At 45.2% G+C, this 23808-nt stretch overlaps 2 protein-coding genes across 2 annotated transcripts in view; one reads left to right on the forward strand and one right to left on the reverse strand.

Moving 5' to 3' along the window:
* The window catches only part of tbc1d2 (TBC1 domain family, member 2), a 23832-nt gene extending 4556 nt beyond the window's left edge, over positions 1–19276 (forward strand). The window contains exons 3-19 of the mRNA XM_059346802.1: positions 674–784; positions 1835–3741; positions 4530–4650; positions 6359–6479; positions 6562–6668; positions 7256–7530; positions 8086–8355; positions 9833–9958; positions 10548–10658; positions 11453–11625; positions 11702–11813; positions 15006–15206; positions 16648–16829; positions 16915–17035; positions 17706–17891; positions 18077–18198; positions 18528–19276. Coding sequence (XP_059202785.1) covers positions 674–784; positions 1835–3741; positions 4530–4650; positions 6359–6479; positions 6562–6668; positions 7256–7530; positions 8086–8355; positions 9833–9958; positions 10548–10658; positions 11453–11625; positions 11702–11813; positions 15006–15206; positions 16648–16829; positions 16915–17035; positions 17706–17891; positions 18077–18198; positions 18528–18720 — 4439 coding nt within the window. The 3' untranslated portion in view covers positions 18721–19276. The remainder of the gene's footprint in view (positions 1–673; positions 785–1834; positions 3742–4529; positions 4651–6358; positions 6480–6561; positions 6669–7255; positions 7531–8085; positions 8356–9832; positions 9959–10547; positions 10659–11452; positions 11626–11701; positions 11814–15005; positions 15207–16647; positions 16830–16914; positions 17036–17705; positions 17892–18076; positions 18199–18527) is intronic.
* A 994-nt stretch (positions 19277–20270) lies between these two features.
* The window catches only part of si:ch211-132p1.2 (proteinase-activated receptor 4), a 3646-nt gene continuing 108 nt past the window's right edge, over positions 20271–23808 (reverse strand). Inside the window, exons 1-3 of the mRNA XM_059346689.1 lie at positions 23717–23808; positions 21995–22107; positions 20271–21267 (exon numbers count right to left, since the gene is read on the reverse strand). The exon at positions 23717–23808 is cut by the window's right edge and continues 108 nt beyond it. Of these exons, the coding sequence (XP_059202672.1) occupies positions 20335–21267; positions 21995–22107; positions 23717–23808 (1138 nt within the window). The 3' untranslated portion in view covers positions 20271–20334. The remainder of the gene's footprint in view (positions 21268–21994; positions 22108–23716) is intronic.

A 23808-nucleotide genomic window follows, 5' to 3' on the forward strand; every position in this document is an offset into this window, starting at 1 on the left:
GTCTATGATGATTAAATACAGAAATACCCACATAAGAATATATCATTTTTACATCTATTTTTGGTAATTTTGTGTCTTTTTCGGTTATTTTTACAACTATTTGGTCATTTTGTGTCTTTTTAGATCATTTTTAACTCTATTTTTGGTAATTTTGTGTCTTTTTGGTCACTTTTACATCTACTTTTGGTAATTTCGTGTCTTTTTCGGTTATTTTTACATCTACAGTCATGGAAACATTCTTGATATTAACCAAAATCATGATCAATAAAACCATATTAAATGTCTAGATGTCAGCTCTTAAATAAACTCTTATCAGATATTTTTGTTCTTATCATTATATTTGTCCAAACAAATCAACCTTTAGTTGTACCAGACATTAAAATGAACAATATACTCATCATTTTTTCCATGACTGTAGTGTTTGTTTACCAGCTGATTATAATAACAGGAACATCAGCTTTTGTTTTGAAAAGATACGAACGACAAGTGATTTCAGTCAGCTCTTATTTTGAAGTGAAAGCGGAAGTGACGTGTTTTGGCGGATTGTTGACTGAGGAGTGAGACCGGCTGGAGGCAGGAAGGAGAGAAGAAGAAAACAGGCTGAAACGAGACAAAACGGAGAAGAAGAAGAAAAACAACAACAACAACAACATGGAATAGACAACAACAACAGCTGAAGAAGTAAACAACAGCAGAGTGAGTTTGTTTGTCCTGCTGCAGCTGTCAACAACAGATCAACCAGCGAGGTGTGTCAGGCCACGCCCCCTCAGGTGTGTCTCAACAGGTAAGGACACGCTCAGTTTGTGTGTGTGTGTGTGTCTGAATTTAATGTAAGAAAATGTTTTTCTAAAGTTGCAGAATATATAAAGTCAAATCATTAACAAATTATATAATTTAAAACATCTGAATATATAAAGTAAAAAATATTTTCAAGTTATAGAAAAAGTTAAAGAAATAAACAGTCATGGACTTTTTAGACCAGTTTTCATATTAATGTCTGGTACAACTAAAGGTACAAATATAATGATAACAACAAAAATATCTGATAAGAATTTAATTTAATTTACACGGTTTTATTCATAATTATTTTAGTTATTATCAAGTATGTTTCCATGACTGTAGATGTAAAAAATACACAAAATGACCAAAATACAGTCATGTCAAAAAATTATCAGACCACATCATTCTTGATAAAAACCAAAGTCATGATCAATAAAACCATGTTAAATGTCTAAATATCAGCTCTTAAATTAAACTCTTCTCAGATATTGTTGTTGTTATCATTATATTTCTCCAAACAAATGAACCTTTAGTTGAACCAGGTATTAAAATGAACAAGAACCTGAAGAAAACAAGGAGGTCTAATATTTATTTCCATGACTGTATTTTTTTTAAAATCATTTTGTGTCTTTTTTCCGGTCATTTTTACATCTATTTTTGGCCATTTTGTGTCATTTTTTGATCATTTTCATGGTCCAGGTTTAATCAGGTCCAGCTGAGGGTCCTCAGAAGGACAGAAGTCCCTGTGAGTGTGTGTTGGGTCCGGGGCGTGTCCTCAGTGGATATGAGACACTTCCTGTCATTATGTCTCATTATGTCTCATTATGTCTCGTTACGTCTCAGTGGACAGAATCTGTTTCCAGTCCAGCAGAAGGAATAAAGAGTTTCATGTCTATTTATTATTATATTATTATAATAATATATATATATTATCTATATTATTATTATTATATTATTATAAGTTGATCTTCGCTGTGAGACGTTCAGTTTGTCCTGTGATCAGTTTACAGGAAACCGTTTGAATGTTTTATTATTTCTCTTTGTTTCATCTCAGACGTCAAAGTTTCTGTCAGGATGGACGGAGGACGGACAGGAAGTCCCCCCGCCGCCTCGCCCCCCCGCCTTCCTGCCGGCCAGGACGCTCCTGAAGAGGACCAGCTGCAGAGCAGAGAGTCCCTCAGTCCGCCAGAGTCCCACAGAGGTCAGGAAGACCAGAACCAGGCAGGGGAAGACCAGAACCCTGCAGACCAGAGTCGTGTTCAGAAAGTCCAGAATCCTGTAGAGAAAACAAGGGCTACAAAGAAACGTCCTGCAGGGAAATACCGGCGCTCTGCAGAGAAACCTGCAGAGAAACCTCAGAAACCTGCAGAGAAACCTCAGAAACCTGCAGAGAAACCTCAGAAACCTGCAGAGAAACCTCAGAAACCTGCAGAGAAACCAGACCATCTGGGACTCGCTGAACACAGAAACCACGAGGACCTAGGAGAAAAACCAAAACCAGATGATCCTCTAAAAACACCAGATAAACTAAATCCAGAAGATCAGGCTTCCCCAAGAAATGAGGCAAATGTAGATCAACCAAAAACCAAACCTTCTCCAACTGAACCAGATCAACTAAAACCAGATCAACTTCCTTCAGAGCAACAAAAACGGAGAGATTCGCCTTCGACAGAAAGACGGAAAACAAAAGATTCTTCTTCTCCAGAAGGTCCGCCGGAACCAGGTCAGCCTTTTCCAACTCAACCAGATCCACTAAGACCAGATCCTCCGGTCGAACAAAAACCAGAAGATTCTCAGGAATACCAGACCCAGGAGGATCTTTGTCCACCACAGCAGAGAACTGAACAGGACCCTCCTCCTTTAACTGTTTCCACTTCAGACCAGAAGGAGCTTGAGTGCCACAACTCCAAAGACCAGCAGAACCACCAGGATCCACCTCCAGAGAAACTCACTTCAACCACATCTGAGAGGCACCAGGACCACCAAGATCCTCCTCAGCAGGCTCCTCCTCCTCCGGTTCAGTCTTCAAACATCCCTCCAACTGAAGACTTAACCCTGGCTCCTCTAGTCCAGACTCCTCTAGTCCAGACTCCTCCGGTCCAGATTCCTCCAGTCCAGACTCCTCCGTTCCAGACTCCTCCAGTCCTGGCTCCTCTAGTCCAGGCTCCTCTAGTCCAGGCTCCTCTAGTCCAGGCTCCTCCGGTTCCAGCTCCTCCGTTCCAGACTCCTCCGGTCCAGACTCCTCCAGTCCTGGCTCCTCCAGTCCAGACTCCTCCAGTCCAGATTCCTCCAGTCCAGACTCCTCCAGTCCTGGCTCCTCTAGTCCAGGCTCCTCTAGTCCAGACTCCTCTAGTCCAGGCTCCTCCGGTTCCAGCTCCTCCGTTCCAGACTCCTCCGGTCCAGACTCCTCCAGTCCTGGCTCCTCTAGTCCAGGCTCCTCCAGTCCAGACTCCTCTAGTCCAGGCTCCTCCGGTTCCAGCTCCTCCGTTCCAGACTCCTCCGGTCCAGACTCCTCCAGTCCAGACTCCTCCGGTCCAGACTCCTCCAGTCCTGGCTCCTCCAGTCCAGACTCCTCCAGTCCTGGCTCCTCCAGTCCAGACTCCTCCAGTCCTGGCTCCTCTAGTCCAGGCTCCTCCGGTTCCGGCTCCTCCGGTCCAGGCTCCGCCCCTTACCCTTGAGGTGTTCTGTGACCAGGTGCAGCCCCGCCCCCCTCCAGTTTCTTCTTCAGGTGAACCCAGGCTGTGCGGGTTCCTGCAGAAGCAGGGGGGGCCCCTGAGGGCCTGGAAGCAGCGCTGGTTCACCTACGAGGAGAAGAAGAACCAGCTGTTCTACTACCGCACACCGCAGGACGTGACGCCGCTCGGCCGGGTGGAGCTCTGCAGCGCCACCTTCACCTACCCGCTGAAGGCCGAGAGGGGCACCTTCCACATCAAGACCCCCGAACGCACCTTCATACTCAAGGTAGGGGGACAGGAGGTCCTGTCGGGGACGGTCTCTGTCCACGGTGGGACGGTCCCAGAAACCTTTAACTCGAGACTTTATTTTGATAATTAATTCAGTTGAAGTTTGAACTTGTTCAGTCTGACCCGTCTCTGACCCGGACTCTGACCCGGACTCTGACTCTGACTCTGACTCTGACCCGTCTCTGACCCGGACTCTGACTCTGACCCGTCTCTGACCCGGACTCTGACTCTGACCCGGACTCTGACTCTGACCCGTCTCTGACCCGGACTCTGACCCGGACTCTGACTCTGACCCGTCTCTGACCCGTCTCTGACCCGTCTCTGACCCGTCTCTGACCCGTCTCTGACCCGGACTCTGACTCTGACCCGTCTCTGACCCGTCTCTGACTCTGACCCGGACTCTGACTCTGACCCGTCTCTGACCCGGACTCTGACCCGGACTCTGACTCTGACCCGTCTCTGACCCGTCTCTGACCCGGACTCTGACTCTGACCCGTCTCTGACCCGTCTCTGACCCGTCTCTGACCCGGACTCTGACCCGTCTCTGACCCGGACTCTGACTCTGACCCGTCTCTGACCCGTCTCTGACCCGTCCCTGACCCGGACTCTGACCCGTCTCTGACCCGTCTCTGACCCGTCTCTGACCCGTCTCTGACCCGTCTCTGACCGGACTCTGACCCGTCTCTGACCCGGACTCTGACTGTGACCCGTCTCTGACTCTGACCCGGACTCTGACCCGTCTCTGACCCGTCTCTGACCCGTCCCTGACCCATCTCTGACCTGCAGGCGGTGACCCAGGAGCTGATGCTCTACTGGCTGCAGCAGCTGCAGGTGAAACGCTGGCAGCACCGACAGACAGACAGCTGTCCAGACCGGACAAACAGCAACAACAACAACAACCCTGCAGGTGAGAAACAAACAAACAAACAAACAAGCCTGCCGTGTCTTTGATCATTTAAATGTTGTTGGTGTGACAGTCGGATGCAAACCAAAAAACTGGTCTGATGGTCCCCCCTCCTCCTCCCTCCTCTGAAACTGGTCAACTGGTGAACAAACAGAAACATTGTGTGTGTGTGTGTGTGTGTGTGTGTGTGTGTGTGTGTGTGTGTGTGTGACTAAAGCCTCTGCAGCAGTTTGAAGCTTTGTGACGTGAAAAAGATTAAAATATTTTCAGACGTCAGCTGATCAGCAGCTCCCCACACACTCCATCACACTGGTTACACTGGTTATACTGGTTATACTGGTTATACTGGTAATGCTGGTTATACTGGTTACACAGGTTATACGAGTTATACTGGTTACACTGGTTATACTAGTTACACTGGTTATACTAGTTATACTGGTTATACCGGTTATACTGGTAATGCTGGTTATACTGGTTACACAGGTTATACGAGTTATACTGGTTACACTGGTTATACTAGTTACACTGGTTATACTAGTTATACTGGTTACACTGGTTATACTAGTTATACTGGTTCTACTGGTTATACTAGTTATACTAGTTGTACTAGTTCTACTGGTTGTACTGGTTGTACTGGTTCTACTAGTTCTACTGGTTCTACTAGTTATACTAGTTCTACTGGTTCTACTGGTTCTACTAGTTATACTAGTTCTACTGGTTGTACTGGTTCTACTAGTTATACTAGTTCAAAATGAACAATAGAAATGAACAGATCAATGCTTTAACCATTTAGTATGAATTTATTATTTAGTGTTATTTTAATGTCTGATGTTATGTGTTTTGTATCAGTTTATTGTTGCCGTGACAGCAGCAGTGACATCATCAGGATGCAGCGACAGGATGTGATGTCACTGTGCCGGCTGAATGACAGGAAGCTCTAAATATAAACCAGAAACACGCCGAGCTGCAGAACTTCATTCAGTTTTTAGAGATTTCTGGTGACGTTCAGGACCGGATTCTTCTCAGAATGAAGATAAAAACAAAACACAGAAAGATGAAAATAAAAAGACTAAATATATCTAAAAAAAACGTGACAAATGAAGGAATAAAGTCTTTCAGTCTATATGTTCATGTTTCTCTTCAGGACGAAAATCGTTTGTTCTTCAATCAGTCTGATGCTTCAGCTCCACTTCTCTATTATTATCATTATTATTGTTATTATTATTATTGTTATTATTTTATATTGTCATTATTATTGTTATTATTATTATTGTTATTGTTATTAGTTTATATTATCATTATTATTGTTATTATTATTATTGTTGTTATTATTATTATTATTTTATATTATTATTATTATATTATCATTACTATTATTATTACTGATTCCTTATTATTATTATTATTGTTTTTATTTATTTTTTAAATTATTATTATATTTTTATTATTGTGTGCTGTTAGCGCTCCCTGCAGGCTGAGCATCATCCAGTCCTTCACTCATAAAATACACCATAATAATAATATTAAACAACAATAAATAAATAAAACTGCATTAAAAAACTAAAAATACACAAAAATACCAAAACATGAAAAGAGATCCCATGAAAAATGAATAATACTAAAATGAATAATATATGATTTGAATCAGGAATTGCAAATAAATAGAATTCTCTAAATAAACTGAATCAGATTCTGTTTCCTGTTTGTGCAGACGACTTCCTGCCGGCGCTGAAGAGTCCTCTCGGTCTGGTCGGCGCCGAGGCCGCCAGCGCCCCGGCAGCTCGCACGCCGCTCGCCAACATGTCCCTCAAACACCCGCTCATCCACATCCAGTGAGTGACATCACACATCAGCTGGGACTCTGTTTCCCATCAGCCCCTGATGGTGTGTGTGTGTGTGTGTGTGTGTGTGCAGGAACTCGGTCCACAGTCTCCGTAAGCGAGCGTCTCAGGAGTGGAACCAGAGTGTGTTTTATGTGGACGCTCCATCACAAACTCCTGCAGACACCAACAGCACTGCAGGTACCCGAACTCACCTGAGACTCACCTGAGACTCCACGTGGACTTGTTTGACCCTGACGTGGACTTGTTTGACCCTGACGTGGACTTGTTTGACCCTGATGTGGACTTGTTTGACCCTGATGTGGACTTGTTTGACCCTGACGTGGACTTGTTTGACCCTGACGTGGACTTGTTGACCCTGATGTGGACTTGTTTGACCCTGACGTGGACTTGTTTGACCCTGACGTGGACTTGTTTGACCCTGATGTGGACTTGTTTGACCCTGACGTGGACTTGTTTGACCCTGATGTGGACTTGTTTGACCCTGATGTGGACTTGTTTGACCCTGATGTGGACTCGTTGACCCTGATGTGGACTCGTTGACCCTGACGTGGACTTGTTTGACCCTGACGTGGACTTGTTGACCCTGACGTGGACTTGTTTGACCCTGATGTGGACTTGTTTGACCCTGATGTGGACTTGTTTGACCCTGACGTGGACTCGTTGACCCTGACGTGGACTCGTTGACCCTGACGTGGACTTGTTTGACCCTGACGTGGACTTGTCTGACCCTGACGTGGACTTTTTGACCCTCTGTGTCCCTCCAGTTCCCAGCAGTCCCTCTGAGCCTCCGGCCCCGCCCCCTCCGGTACCACCCCCTCTGGCCCCGCCCCCTCCGCTCTCATTGGCCGAGCCTGCGGGTCAGGTGACCCCGACGGAGGGCCGGGAGTCGCCCTCGCTGTTCGAGCGCCGCAGCAGGAAGACGAAGACCCGGCGCTCGTCCACCATGACGGCGCTCCGCAGGGACGGCGGGTCCTCAGACGGGACGTCCCGCCTGCAGCAGGAGAACCAGATGCTGCTGGAGGAGGTCAAGGCCCAGAAGGTGATCAATAACCCCGATCAGATCAATATTAACCCTTTGATGCACAACATCACATTCATTCCCTTCATGTTATTTAATGCTGCTGTGTGTTTCTGTGCTCTATCTTTAGATATCAACTTATTGATTCAGTATTCCAAGTAGTCTTATAACAACAGATCATTATTTCCATTTTGCCTCTCATACTTTATGAAGAAAAACAGTTTTTGTATTATTACATAGCTAACTACTTGGCTATGTAGCTTGCTAAGCTAACTACTTAGCCAAGAAGTTAGCTAAGTAGTTAGCTTAGCAAGCTACCTAGTTAAAAAATGGATATGGGTCATTTTTGATTTAGGGATTTTATTAAAAAAAAATAAAGGAAAACATAAAATTAGGATGTATGATGATCAAAAACAAGCTCATTGAGGAAATCCTGGAATAATGAATGATGGAAATAATTTATTGCAAAGATATAGAAGATAAAAACTCTGTCGGGTCCCGTTAGACCATGTTGTGCATCGAAGGGTTAATAATAACAACAGCAGTGATGAGAGTGTCCTGCTGGTTCTGGTCCAGGAGCTGGTCTGGATCCTGCACAAAGCTCTGGAGGCATCTCAGCTGGAGAAGAGGACCTGCGGCGAGTTCCTGGCGGCGGCGGGCGAGCAGGAGCGCCTGGAGCTGCTGCGGCACCGCGAGCGCCAGGCGGCGGACCTGCGGCGCCGGCTGGAAGCGGCGCGGACGGAGACGGACGCCGCAGGGCGGAGCCTCGCACAGAGAGACGCCCAGCTGGCCGAGCTGCAGGAGAACATCAGGATGCTGACGGAGAAGAACCACGCCAAGCAGGAGGTGAGGTCACCGTGAGGTCACAGCTGGTGAGGTCACAGCTGGTGAGGTCACAGCTGGTGGGGTCAGGGGTTAATCCAGACAAACCGGAGTTTACGTTTTTATATTTGAACTGAAGGTTTATTTTTTTAATGTCATCGTAAAAAAAACCAGGACGACTTGAATGTCTTTCAAAAATTGTTTATGCCTTCTGTAATCTGATTACTCTGTGACCTGTAATCTGATTACTCTCTGACCAGTAATCTGACTACTCTCTGACCTGTAATCTGATTACTCTCTGACCAGTAATCTGACTACTCTCTGACCTGTAATCTGATTACTCTCTGACCAGTAATCTGACTACTCTCTGACCAGTAATCTGACTACTCTCTGACCTGTAATCTGATTACTCTCTGACCTGTAATCTGACTACTCTCTGACCAGTAATCTGATTACTCTCTGACCAGTAATCTGATTACTCTCTGACCTGTAATCTGATTACTCTCTGACCTGTAATCTGATTACTCTCTGACCTGTAATCTGATTACTCTCTGACCAGTAATCTGATTACTCTCTGACCAGTAATCTGACTACTCTCTGACCAGTAATCTGATTACTCTGTGACCAGTAATCTGATTACTCTCTGACCAGTAATCTGACTACTCTCTGACCAGTAATCTGATTACTCTGTGACCAGTAATCTGATTACTCTCTGACCAGTAATCTGACTACTCTCTGACCAGTAATCTGATTACTCTGTGACCAGTAATCTGATTACTCTGTGACCAGTAATCTGACTACTCTCTGACCAGTAATCTGATTACTCTGTGACCAGTAATCTGACTACTCTCTGACCAGTAATCTGATTACTCTGTGACCAGTAATCTGATTACTCTCTGACCAGTAATCTGACTACTCTCTGACCAGTAATCTGATTACTCTGTGACCAGTAATCTGATTACTCTGTGACCAGTAATCTGACTACTCTCTGACCAGTAATCTGATTACTCTGTGACCAGTAATCTGATTACTCTCTGACTACTCTCTGACCAGTAATCTGATTACTCTCTGACCAGTAATCTGACTACTCTCTGACCTGTAATCTGACTACTCTCTGACCAGTAATCTGATTACTCTCTGACCAGTAATCTGATTACTCTCTGACCAGTAATCTGACTACTCTCTGACCAGTAATCTGACTACTCTCTGACCAGTAATCTGATTACTCTCTGACCAGTAATCTGACTACTCTCTGACCAGTAATCTGACTACTCTCTGACCAGTAATCTGACTACTCTCTGACCAGTAATCTGACTACTCTCTGACCAGTAATCTGATTACTCTGTGACCAGTAATCTGATTACTCTGTGACCAGTAATCTGACTACTCTCTGACCAGTAATCTGATTACTCTCTGACCAGTAATCTGATTACTCTCTGATTACTCTCTGACCAGTAATCCGATTACTCTGTGACCAGTAATCTGATCACTCTCCTGTCAGGTGATCATTAAGCTGTCTGATCAGGTGACTTCCTGTCTGGCCGACCCGCGGCGCTCCGGCTCGTCCGGCGGCGTTCTGGACTCTCAGACCCTCAGACAGCTGCAGCAGGAAGTGGAGAACCTGAAGGTGAAACAAACAAACAAACTAACAAACAACCAAACAACAAGCGTGGCACACTGTAAAATCTTCACCTATCATTATTATTTAAAAACTTTGATCAAATGTCCCATAGAACCCAATGAGAAACTGACTGTAGAGATGAGCTCTAAACTTTAACACGAAACAAGATTTAAAGTTGAAACTTTATTATTTTCACTAACTGTTGGTTTGTCACGTGACTGTAGATCCAGTATGAACTGGTTTCTGTCAGACTGTAGATCCAGTATGAACTGGTTTCTGTCAGACTGTAGATCCAGTATGAACTGGTTTCTGTCAGACTGTAGATCCAGTATGAACTGGTTTCTGTCGGACTGTAGCTCCAGTATGAACTGGTTTGTCAGACTATAGATCCAGTATGAACTGGTTTCTGTCAGACTGCAGATCCAGTATGAACTGGTTTAAACCAGATCCAGTATGAACTGGTTTCTGTCAGACTATAGACCCAGTATGAACTGGTTTCTGTCAGACTGCAGATCCAGTATGAACTGGTTTCTGTCAGACTGTAGATCGAATACGAACTGGTTTCTGTTAAACTGGTTTCTGTCTGGTTTCTCAGGACGATATCGAGGCGTATAAAATTCAGAACAAGTTTCTAAACTCAGAGATCTACCAGCTGACCAAACTGTGGAGGACCAGTTCAGAGCAGGAGAAGAGTCTGATGGTGAAGGTGGGTCCACCTGAGGACACTGGAAACACTGGGGACACTGGAAACACTGGGGACACTAGAAACACTGGGGACACTAGAAACACTGGGGACACTGGAAACACTGGGGACACTAGAAACACTGGGGACACTAGAAACACTGAGGAAACTGGTGACACTAGAAACACTGGGGACACTGGAAACACTGGGGACACTGGAAACACTGGGGACACTAGAAACACTGGGGACACTGGAAACACTGGGGACACTGGAAACACTGGGGACACTGGAAACACTGGGGACACTAGAAACACTGGGGACACTAGAAACACTGGGGACACTGAGGACACTGGAAACACTGAGGACACTGGGGACACTGGAAACACTGGGGACACTGAGGACACTGGGGACACCGGAAACACTGGGGACACTGAGGACACTGGGGACACTGAGGACACTGGAAACACTGAGGACACTGGGGACACTGGAAACACTGGGGACACTGAGGACACTGGGGACACCGGAAACACTGGGGACACTGGTGACACTGGGAACACTGAGGACACTGGGGACACTGGAAACACTGGGGACACTGAGGACACTGGGAACACTGGGGTCACTGGGAACACTGGGGACACTGAGGACACTGGGAACACTGGGAACACTGGGAACACTGGGGACACTGAGGACACTGGGAACACTGGGGACACTGGGAACACTGGGGACATTGTGGGCACTGGGGCCCAGTTTTACCAGTGTAAATCCGTCCTGCGCTCCAATTGGCTGACTAACTCTGTCCTGCGCTCTGATTGGCCCAGTGTGCCTACCTGGAGGCCAGTAACTGCCAGGTGGAGAGCCGGTACCTGGGCGTCCTGCGGCAGCTGCAGGAGACTAAATCTCTGGATCCGGTCCAGCGGGCGGCCGTGCAAAAGATGATCGAGGACGCTCTGAAAGGAGAGCTGAAGAGCGTCCTGAAGCTGGGCGTGGCCAGGTAACTGGGGGGGGGGGGGGGGGCAGGGTCCACCTGGTCCACCTGGTCCACCCACTGACATGTCTTCTGTCCTCAGTGGCCACGACGAGTACGGCTTCAAGGTTGTCCCGGACTACGAGGTGGAGGACATGAAGCTGCTGGCCAAGATCCAGGCGCTGGAGATCCGCTCCCACAACCTGCTGCACCAGGTCAGAACCAGTCCCTGAGGTACACCTGTACTCATGTCCCTGAGGTACACCTGTACTGGTCTCTGAGGTACACCTGTACTCATGTCCCTGAGGTACACCTGTACTGGTCCCTGAGGTACACCTGTACTAGTGTCCCTGGGGTACACCTGTACTGGTGTCCCTGGGGTACACCTGTACACCTGTACACCTGTCCTGGTGTCCCTGGGGTACACCTGTCCTGGTGTCCCTGGGGTACACCTGTACACCTGTACACCTGTACTAGTGTCCCTGGGGTACACCTGTCCTGGTGTCCCTGAGGTACACCTGTACACCTGTACTAGTGTCCCTGGGGTACACCTGTACTGGTGTCCCTGGGGTACACCTGTACACCTGTACTAGTGTCCCTGGGGTACACCTGTCCTGGTGTCCCTGAAGTACACCTGTACACCTGTACTAGTGTCCCTGGGGTACACCTGTACTGGTGTCCCTGGGGTACACCTGTACACCTGTACTAGTGTCCCTGGGGTACACCTGTACTGGTGTCCCTGGGGTACACCTGTACACCTGTACTAGTGTCCCTGGGGTACACCTGTACTGGTGTCCCTGGGGTACACCTGTACACCTGTACTAGTGTCCCTGGGGTACACCTGTCCTGGTGTCCCTGGGGTACACCTGTCCTGGTGTCTCTGTGTAACAGATGTGTTTAGGACTTCCAGGACTGTCTTCCAGCATTGGTTCAGCTCTCCTCAGCAGTCACAACGCTGCTGTGTTTTACAGTCTTTTTCTCAGAATGCAGAGAAACAGTCCTTTATCTTTAAATTATGTATTCAGCTGCATATAACTAGCAGAGAGAACTTTAAACCGACAGGAAAACGTGTAACAACATGATAAACAGCATGAATAGGAAGAGGGACAGTGACGTCTAGTGGACCAGTTAAAGTGGTGCCCCGTGTGAGGGGGACGACACAGAGAGAACCAAAACTACATTCATCAAATAAAAGCACATACCTGCAGAAGACAACAATAAACACAAACTATTAACATTAACTTCTGGTCTTTTCTGCACTTCTGCTACCAAACAGGCAAAAACACAAAGTTTAACACCAGAAATTGGCGGCTAAATTCTCTGCAGCGCGTCACATGACGTTCAAGATAAAAGTTCAGATTAAAACATCTACAAACACTGACACGGTGGTGGAAGAAGTATTCAGGTCCTTTACTGCAGTAAAAGTACTAATACACACTGTGAAATGACTCCACTACAGTAAAAGTCCTGCATTCAAAACTTACTGAAGTAAAAGTACAAAAGTATCAGCATCAAAATGTACTTAAAGTATCAAAAGTAAAAGTACTTGTTATGCAGAATGGACCCACTCAGATTGTTTTATGTTTATGTTTATGCTAAATATATTATTAGATTTATGTACTGATGCATTTATGTAAACAGTGTTTGGATTTTGTAAAGATAGGGCTCATTTTAAATACTTAATATACTTCATATTAATATTCATATTCATATTTTCAAATCTATCATGTTTTTATGTCAAATCTCGACCTGCAAAGTAACTACAGCTGTCAGCTAAATGTAGTGGAGTAGAAGTATAAAGTTATATTAAATGGGAATACTCAAGTAAAGTACAAGTATCACAATATTGTACTGAAGTACTTGACTAAATGCACTTAGTTACATTCCACCACTGGCCTGACAGCTGGGTTACATAGCATCACCAACAGTAAACAATATGCATAAACGGTTACATCTCAACTGGGACATCTCAAAGGAAAACTACAAAATAACGACCGTCAGTCTAACGGAAACTACGGCAGCTCAGGAGGTTCAGAAGGGAAAAGATCAAATCAAATCAAATCAAAATTACTTTATTTATCGCTGAGGGAAATTCAGTTCGTCAGCAAGGTAAATTCCACAGGAAATATAGAACGATGAATAAAAATACACTCACTTTATTGACTTTATTCATTTTATTTACTTTATTTACTTTATTCACTTGAATCCAATAAGATCAAATTCACAATTACTTGACAGAATCCTTAAATAATAAAGAAAACTTTCCAAACTGAGATTGAATTAAAGTGTATTTCCCTGGGTGATTATTATTTATAGATTTATAAGGACCGTAGACTGATTATTATTTATAGATTTATAAGGACCGTAGACTGATTATTATTTATAGATTTATAAGGACCGTAGGCTGATTATTATTGATAGGTTTATAAGGACCGTAGGCTGATTATTATTTATAGATTTATAAGGACCGTAGACTGATTATTATTCATAGATTTATAAGGACCGTAGACTGATTATTATTAATAGATTTATAAGGACCGTAGGCTGATTATTATTTATAGATTTATAAGGACCGTAGACTGATTATTATTTATAGATTTATAAGGACCGTAGGCTGATTATTATTTATAGATTTATAAGGACCGTAGACTGATTATGATTAATAGATTTATAAGGACCGTAGGCTGATTATTATTTATAGATTTATAAGGACCGTAGACTGATTATTATTTATAGATTTCTAAGGACCGTAGGCTGATTATTGTTTATAGATTTATAAGGACCGTAGACTGATTATTATTAATAGATTTATAAGGACCGTAGGCTGATTATTATTTATAGATTTATAAGGACCGTAGACTGATTATTATTTATAGATTTCTAAGGACCGTAGGCTGATTATTGTTTATAGATTTATAAGGACCGTAGACTGATTATTATTAATAGATTTATAAGGACCGTAGGCTGATTATTATTTATAGATTTATAAGGACCGTAGACTGATTATTATTTATAGATTTATAAGGACCGTAGGCTGATTATAATTTATAGATTTATAAGGACCGTAGACTGATTATGATTAATAGATTTATAAGGACCGTAGGCTGATTATTATTTAGAGATTTATAAGGACCGTAGACTGATTATTATTTAGAGATTTATAAGGACCGTAGACTGATTATGATTAATAGATTTATAAGGACCGTAGACTGATTATGATTAATAGATTTATAAGGACCGTAGACTGATTATGATTAATAGATTTATAAGGACCGTAGGCTGATTATTATTTAGAGATTTATAAGGACCGTAGACTGATTATTATTTAGAGATTTATAAGGACCGTAGACTGATTATTATTTAGAGATTTATAAGGACCGTAGACTGACCCCCTGTGTCCCCGTCAGGAGGCCGGGGAGCGCCCCCTGCTGGGCCGCTGGGCTCAGTACCTGGCCGGCCGGTCGGAGGAGGACCTCTGTCCGTCCCCGGAGCTCAAAGCTCTGCTGCGGGGCGGCGTCCCCCCGGAGTACCGGCCCCGGGTCTGGCGCTGGGTGGTCCGGGCCAGAACCAGAACCATCAGAGAGCACCACCCGCAGCGCTACCAGCAGGTAAACAGGAAGTCCTCACCTGGCCACGCCTTTTATTTATCATCTAACCGTTTCTGTCCAGGGGACTCAGTCACCAACATTAACAGGACGTCATATTAAATATTATTATATTATTCATATTAATCATATATTAAATAAAAAGATCCAGCTGAGCTTCAGTTCAACATCTGAGACAGAAATCACTTGATGTTTATTATCTTCATCAACCAGTGAAACCAGTTTCAGGTGTTAATTATCTTCATCAACCAGTGAAACCAGTGAAACCAGTTTCAGGTGTTTATTATCTTCATCAACCAGTGAAACCAGTTTCAGGTGTTTATTATCTTCATCAACCAGTGAAACCAGTGAAACCAGTTTCAGGTGTTTATTATCTTCATCAACCAGTGAAACCAGTTTCAGGTGTTTATTATCTTCATCAACCAGTGAAACCAGTTTCAGATGTTTATTATCTTCATCAACCAGTGAAACCAGTTTCAGGTGTTTATTATCTTCATCAACCAGTGAAACCAGTTTCAGGTGTTTATTATCTTCATCAACCAGTGAAACCAGTTTCAGGTTCTGACATCCAGATTTCACTGGTGGATCAGACTCACAGATCAGAAGATTTACTTTATTTACTTTATTTACTTTATTCACTTTATTTACTTTATTTACTTTATTTACTTTATTTACTTTAATCAGCATCAAAACAATTTCAGATCAATATGATTACAGTGGAACAGATCAATAAATCACTGAATCATCAGACATAGCACAGTCAGATCAATAAGAGCATTGATCTATTAGACTATTGATCCATCAGACTATAGATCCATCAGACTATTGATCCCTCAGACTATTGATCCATCAGACTAAAGATCCATCAGACTATAGATCCATCAGACTATTGATCCATCAGACTATAGATCCATCAGACTATTGATCCATCAGACTATAGATCCCTCAGACTATAGATCCATCAGACTATTGATCCATCAGACTATAGATCCCTCAGACTATTGATCCCTCAGACTATTGATCCATCAGACTAAAGATCCATCAGACTATAGATCTATTAGACTATAGATCTATTAGACTATTGATCCATCAGACTATTGATCCATCAGACTATTGGTCCATCAGACTATTGATCCATCAGACTATAGATCCATCAGACTATTGATCCTTCAGATTATTGATCCCTCAGACTATTGATCCATCAGACTATTGATCCATCAGACTATAGATCCATCAGACTATTGATCCATCAGACTATAGATCCATCAGACTATTGATCCATCAGACTATTGATCCATTAGACTATTGATCCATCAGACTATTGATCCATCAGACTATTGATCCCTCCGACTATTGATCCATCAGACTATTGATCCATCAGACTATTGATCCCTCAGACTATTGATCCATCAGACTATTGATCACTGATCAGCTGTCGTTGCAGCTGTGTGAGAAGACTCTGGCGTCTCCGGCCTCCAGACAGATCCAGCTGGACTTGCACCGCACCCTGACCACCAATCAGCACTTCTCCTCACCAACAAGCCCCGCCCTCCAGCAGCTCCGCCGCATCCTATTGGCCTTCTCCTGGCAGAGCCCTGCTATTGGCTACTGCCAGGGCCTCAACAGGTAACACACCTCACACCTGAGGGACACACTGTCCTCCCTGTCTCTGTCTCTGTCATGTGACCTGTCATGTGACCTTTGACCCCAGGCTGGCGGCGCTGGCCCTGCTGGTGCTGCGCAGCGAGGAGGACGCGTTCTGGTGTCTGGTGGCGGTGGTGGAGGCCGTCATGCCTCAGGACTACTACACCCAGAACCTGGTGGCCTCTCAGGTAGGTCGTTGGTTGGTTGGTTGGTTGGTTGGTTGGTTGGTTGGTTGGTTGGTTGGCTGGTTGGTTGGTTGGTTGATTGATTCGTTGGTTGGTTGGTTGGTTGGTTGGTTGGTTGGTTGGTTGGTTGATTGGATGGTTGATTGGTTGGTTGGATGGCTGGTTGGTTGAGTGAGTGATTGGTTGGTTGGATGGTTGGTTGGTTGGTTGGTTGGTTGGATGGTTGGTTGGTTGGTTGGTTGGTTGATTGATTCGTTGGTTGGTTGGTTGGTTGGTTGGATGGTTGGTTGGTTGGTTGGATGGATGGTTGGTTGGTTGGTTGGTTGGTTGGTTGGATGGTTGGTTGGATGGTTGGTTGGTTGGTTGGATGGTTGGTTGGTTGGTTGGTTGGATGGATGGTTGGTTGGTTGGTTGGTTGGTTGGTTGGTTGATTGATTGATTAGTTCTGTTCCAGCTGATCAGCTGTTTTCCTTCATGAAGCTTCAGAGAATTTAAACTGATTCAGAGACAAAAACACATCAGATAATCAATAAGTTAATCAATAAAAGCATCTGGAAACAGGGATCAGTGCATTGATTGATCATTGTGATTGATTGATCAGTGTATTGATTGATCAGTGTCATTGATCAGTGTCATTGATCGGTGTATTGATCGTGTATTGATGGTGGTTCAGGCGGACCAGCGCGTGCTGAAGGACTTCCTGGCGGAGAAGCTTCCCCGCCTGTCGTCTCACTTGGAGCAGCACGGCGTGGACGTGTCCCTGATCACCTTTAACTGGTTCCTGGTGGTTTTCGTGGAGAGTCTGCCGAGCGACATCCTGCTGCCGCTGTGGGACGCCTTCCTGTACGAGGGCACCAAGGTACCTGAACGCACCACACACCAGAAAATAAGATTGTAGAGACCGTCCATAACTGACCCCATAGAATCAGTCTGAAGGTAGAACCTGGTCCCGGCAGGTCCAGGTCCAGGTCCAGGTCCAGGTCCAGGTCCACAGGGAGGACCGATCTCAATCAGAACTCCTGACCCATGTGATTCTGTGTGCAGGTGATCTTCAGGTACGCTCTGGCGCTCTTCAAGTACAAAGAGGACGACATCCTGAAGATCCACGACAGCGTGGAGATCTACCAGTACCTGCGCTTCTTCACCAAGACCATCTCCGACGGCAGGTAACCTCCGACCCCTGACCCCTGACCCCTGACCTCCGACCCCTGACCCCTGACCTCTGACCTCTGACCTCCGACCCCTGACCTTTGACCTCTGACCTTTGACCCCTGACCCCTGACCTCCGACCCCTGACCTCAGTCTGAGCTCTGCCTCTTCACTAAACTTTATTTATCCAGACCAGGGCTCGTCCACCTATATGTTATTGATTATTGAACATATAAATCTGATATTGATGAGGTGTTTATGCTGCAGGAGGCTGAGCAGTTTGAATATATAAGTTATTGATTATTGATTATATAAATCTGATATTGATGAGGTGTTTATGCTGCAGGAGGCTGAGCAGTCTGGCCTTCGGAGACATGAACCCGTTCCCCGGTCGGCTGCTGAGGAACCGGCGAGCGCTGCACCTGGAGCGTTTGCAGGCGGAGCTGAAGGAGCTGCAGGAGCAGCAGAAGGAGTTCAGCACCGAGAGGACAGACAAGGAGCTGGACACCATGCAGAGCGAGGACGATGAGGAGCTCTGAGGACACCACGAACTCTGAGGACACAACAAACTCTGAGGACACCACGAGCTCTGAGGACACCACAAGCTCTGAGGACACCACGAACTCTGGGGACCACCACGAGCTCTGTGGACACCACAAGCTCTGAGGACACCAGAAACTCTGAAGACTCCATGAACTCTGAGGACCACCACGACATCTGAGGACACCACGAGCTCTGAGGACACCACAAGCTCTGAGGACACCACGAACTCTGAGGACACAACAAACTCTGAGGACACCACAAGCTCTGAGGACCACCACGAGCTTCACTCACAGAATAAATGATGTTAATAATTAATAATTATGAATAATAATAAATGATAATAATGTGAGTTTTATAAAGTGAAAGTGAAGAACTGAGTTTCTTTCTTCTTCTCTATTAATCTTCAGTTAAACTGTTTCATTAACTGTCAGATTCAGATTCAGCAGCTGAAACTGTTTGTTGTTTTAAACACTAAAGATAAAGATGTTAACTCCTCGTCTGCTGACTGCTTCACCTCAAACACTCAACACATTCTCATCCTTCTTTACCTTCTTTATCTATGTATGTGTATATATATATATATATATATATATTGTATATATATAATATATATGTATATATGTATATATATATGCATATATATATATATGTGTATATATATATACATATATATATACATATATACATATATATTATATATATACAATATTTATATATATATATATATTGTATATATATAATATATATATGTATATATATATGTATATATATATATATATATATATATATATATATATCAGTGTTTCCCACAGAGCAGGTAGCAGTTTGTGGTGCTCCACTGGTTTTCTCCATAGACTGGTTTTCTCCATAGACTGGTTTTCTCCGTAGACTGGTTTTCTCCGTAGACTGGTTTTCTCCGTAGACTGGTTTTCTCCGGTGGGGAATGGAGCGTCCCAGTGTGGTGGAGTCGGTCATCGGGTGGAGGCAGTCAACACTTTCTGCCATATGAAAAACGTGTTTCTATTGTTCTATTATTATATATATTATTATATAAATATTATTATAATTATCTGTTGTTCTTCAGAGTCTCCTGTAGTAGTTTCCACCTCAGCTGTTAGCATTTAGTTACTGTCCTGCTCTGTTTCTCTCTGAGCTCCACTGTTTGATAGAACATTCAGATAAATGAACGTTTACCAGCCACAGCTTCGGTTCAGACTGACACCTCCTCATGCTGCTCCTTCTTTCAACCATCATCTAACGACAACAATAATAATATTAATAACTTAAAAATGTGGTCTATTATTTTTGATTTGACTGTGGGCAAATCTCAAATATCAGGGCCTTAAAGTCCGACATTCTTTAAATATATCACTTCATTAGCATTTCAAACATTTGTATAAAATAATATATATATATATATATATATATATATATATATATATATATATATATATAAATAATAAGACAATAATCAGAATAAATGGTAAATATTTACTGTTATTAAAACAGAAGAGTCTCAGTGAAGGTTTGTTGTTTTATTGACTTTATTAAATGTAAACAAACTAAAGTTGAATCAATCAGCTGGTCGATCAGCTGGTCGTCATGTGACCTCAGGCCGTCTCAGACTGCCGGGACGCGGTCAGCACGGTGACCTTTGACCTCTGTCCCGAGGACGAGGAGTAGGACACGTTGCCTAGCGACGGCCGCTGGTTGTCGGGGCGACAGCAGAGGGCGCCGCGGGTCTTCTCCCTGAACTCCACGGACACGAAGTAGAAGATGAACGGGTCCAGGACGCTGTTGAAGGTGCTGAGCGCCAGGCTGAGCGTGTAGGGGACGTACATGTCCTCGCCGTCCATGCCGTCCCCGTCCGTCGAGCCGTAGGTCATCAGCAGGAGGACGTTGCTAGGCAACAGACATACGACGAACACCACCAGCACCAGCGCCGTGACGCGGGCGGCGTGGCCGTATCGCCGGCCCCCGGCCAGCAGCGTCCGCAGCACGGCGCCGTGACAGAACAACACGACGGCGAAGGGCAGCAGGAAGCCGACGGCGAACAGCGTGGCGAAGTACGGCAGGAAGAAGTTCTGTTGCTCCGCCTCCGGCAGCGCGTCGTGGCACGTGGTGATCCGCGGCGCGTCCAGCCGGTACGTCTGCTGCGACACCAGCAGCGGCAGCATGGCGGCCAGCACCGCCGCCCACACCGCCGCCGACATGTACAGGGACGTCCGCTGGCCGCGCAGAGTCCGGGCGCCGAACGGGTGCACCAGCGCCACGTAGCGGTCTAAAGCCACCAGGGCCAGGCTCAGAACCGAACCGTACATGTTCCCGTAGAACAGCGCCATCACCACGCGGCAGGACACCTCGCCCAGGCGCCAGTCGTTCCCCCGGAAGTGGTACTGGATCCGAAACGGGAGCGCCGCCAGCAGCAGGCAGTCCGCCGCCGTCAGGTTGATGAGCAGCACGGTGGATGGGAGCCGCTTGGTCCTGAAGACCAGAACCCAGAGCGCCAGCAGGTTGGACGGCAGGCCCACGCAGAACGCCACCTGGTGGCAGATCACCACAAGGATTGGCCATTTTATGATAAAAGACTCAAATTTGGTACACAAAGACATAAAACAAAATTAGATGTGGAGGCACAACAAATTTTCAATATGGCGGCCATTTTTCAAGATGGTTGAACTGTTTTTAGATTAAATTCCACATGAACAATAGATGATATTTAATATAAGCATCAAATTTGGTACCGTGCCAAATACACAAAAAAATACAGATATGGACCCTCATAAATGATCAATATGGCGGTCATTTTCAGTGACAACTGCTTTTAGACCAATTTTCATATTAATGATGGGTATAAAGTGATGTTGATCATATATCAAGGTTATATGTTGGATTTATCAGCATTGTACTTGGGAGCTATCATTTAGATTATACTTTTTTCAAGATGGTGACCAAGATGGCAGCCAACAAGCAAAAAAAATGGTAGTTGCAATAAAGTTGCATAGATTTCTCTAATTTGAATGATCTTGAAAATGGCCGCCATATTGAAAAGTCTTGATCCCTCTACATGTTCCCCATTTCTCTGGCTATAATTCTACCAAATTTCATGTTTTTGTCACCTATTATCAATTGTTACTGTGAAATTTAATCTCAAAACAGGCGGTCACTGGTGGCCATCTTGAAAATGGCCGCCTCATTGAAAAGTCATCGTGCCTCCACATCTAATTTTCTCAATCCTTCTATAATATCTAGCTGAGCTGCTCCACTAACCAGGTAGAGGACCGGCAGGACCAGGACCATGGTCGAGTCCTGGATCTCCTTCAGCTGCTTCTCCTTCAGAGTCGTGAAGCTACAGTTGATCTTCAGCCGGAACGCCCGAAGACCTGCAGAGACCAGAACACACATCAGACCTGTAGAGACCACATCAGACCTGCAGAGACCAGAACACACATCAGACCTGCAGAGACCAGAACACACATCAGACCTGCAGAGACCACATCAGACCTGCAGAGACCAGAACACACATCAGACCTGCAGAGACCAGAACACACATCAGACCTGCAGAGACCAGAACACACATCAGACCTGCAGAGACCAGAACACACATCAGACCTGCAGAGACCACATCAGACCTGCAGAGACCAGAACACACATCAGACCTGCAGAGACCAGAACACACATCAGACCTGCAGAGACCACATCAGACCTGCAGAGACCAGAACACACATCAGACCTGCAGAGACCAGAACACACATCAGACCTGCAGAGACCAGAACACACATCAGACCTGCAGAGACCACATCAGACCTGCAGAGACCAGAACACACATCAGACCTGCAGAGACCAGAACACACATCAGACCTGCAGAGACCAGAACACACATCAGACCTGCAGAGACCTGCTGAGAGACCCTACAGCTCTCATCAGATCAAACCTGTCGGTCATCTCGTTAAACTCGACCTCGACCCAGAATCTCTCTCCAACTTCCGCCACTTTCACATCTTCCATTCATGTCCAAGGCGCCGCAGCTACAGGAACATTACGACGTCCATCACTGTTTCAAATATTACAATCTGGTTTCTGCACTGACCGAAAAACACACAAAATGACCAAAAAACACATAAAATGACCAAAAAACACACAAAATGACCAAAAAGACAAAAGACAAAACTCTGCTCATAATACAGAGAGCGTTGTTGAGGGTAAACAATGATGATTCTGGACCTCCTCCTCCTCCTCTCCTCCTCCTCCTCCTCTACATGCTGCCACTGGCTGGTGTCATCTCCTTTCACCGCTACGCCGATGACATTCAGTTATACCTCCCAACTCACCAACCCACGTTCTTCCCCGGTCACCTCCTCATCACCTCCTCCTCATCTCCTCATCTCCTCCTCATCTCCTCCTCATCTCCTCATCTCCTCCTCATCTCCTCCTCATCTCCTCATCACCTCCTCATCTCCTCCTCATCTCCTCCTCTTCACCTCCTCCAGCCCTCTCCAACTGCCTGGAGAAGTCACAACTTCCTTCAGTTGAACAGCTCCAAAACCCAAAACATCCAAACTGACCCTGATCAGGTCCAGTCATCACCCAGAACCACCACCTCCTCCTCATCTCCTCCTCATCTCCTCCTCATCTCCTCCTCATCTCCTCCTCCGGTCAAACCATCCTCCTCTACCTCAGTTACCAACCCCGGTGACACAAAAGACCAAAAAAGACACAAAATTACACAAAATGACTAAAAAAAGACCAAAAATGACACAAAATGACTAAAAAAAGACGAAATGACTAAAGAAAGACACAAAAAGACGAGATAAGCAGAGACCAGGACATCAGACCTGCAGAGACATGTCCTCTCTGTGACTAGATGTCCTCCAGCTGTTTGTCTCTGATCCATCAGAGACGAGTCCTGACCTGAAACAGTCCAACCTGTCTCAGCGTGTCCTCGAGTTCACAGGAGAGAAGAGGAGGAGGAGGAGGAGGAGGAAGACTTACGGACAGACATGCTGGAGCAGTCCTCTGGAGGAGGATGAGGGGACGAGGACTCGGAGGACTCGGAGGACTCGGAGGACACGGAGGACAGCAGA

The sequence above is a fragment of the Centropristis striata genome, chromosome 12, assembly GCF_030273125.1.
Source record: "Centropristis striata isolate RG_2023a ecotype Rhode Island chromosome 12, C.striata_1.0, whole genome shotgun sequence".
Classification (NCBI taxonomy): Eukaryota; Metazoa; Chordata; class Actinopteri; order Perciformes; family Serranidae; genus Centropristis; species Centropristis striata.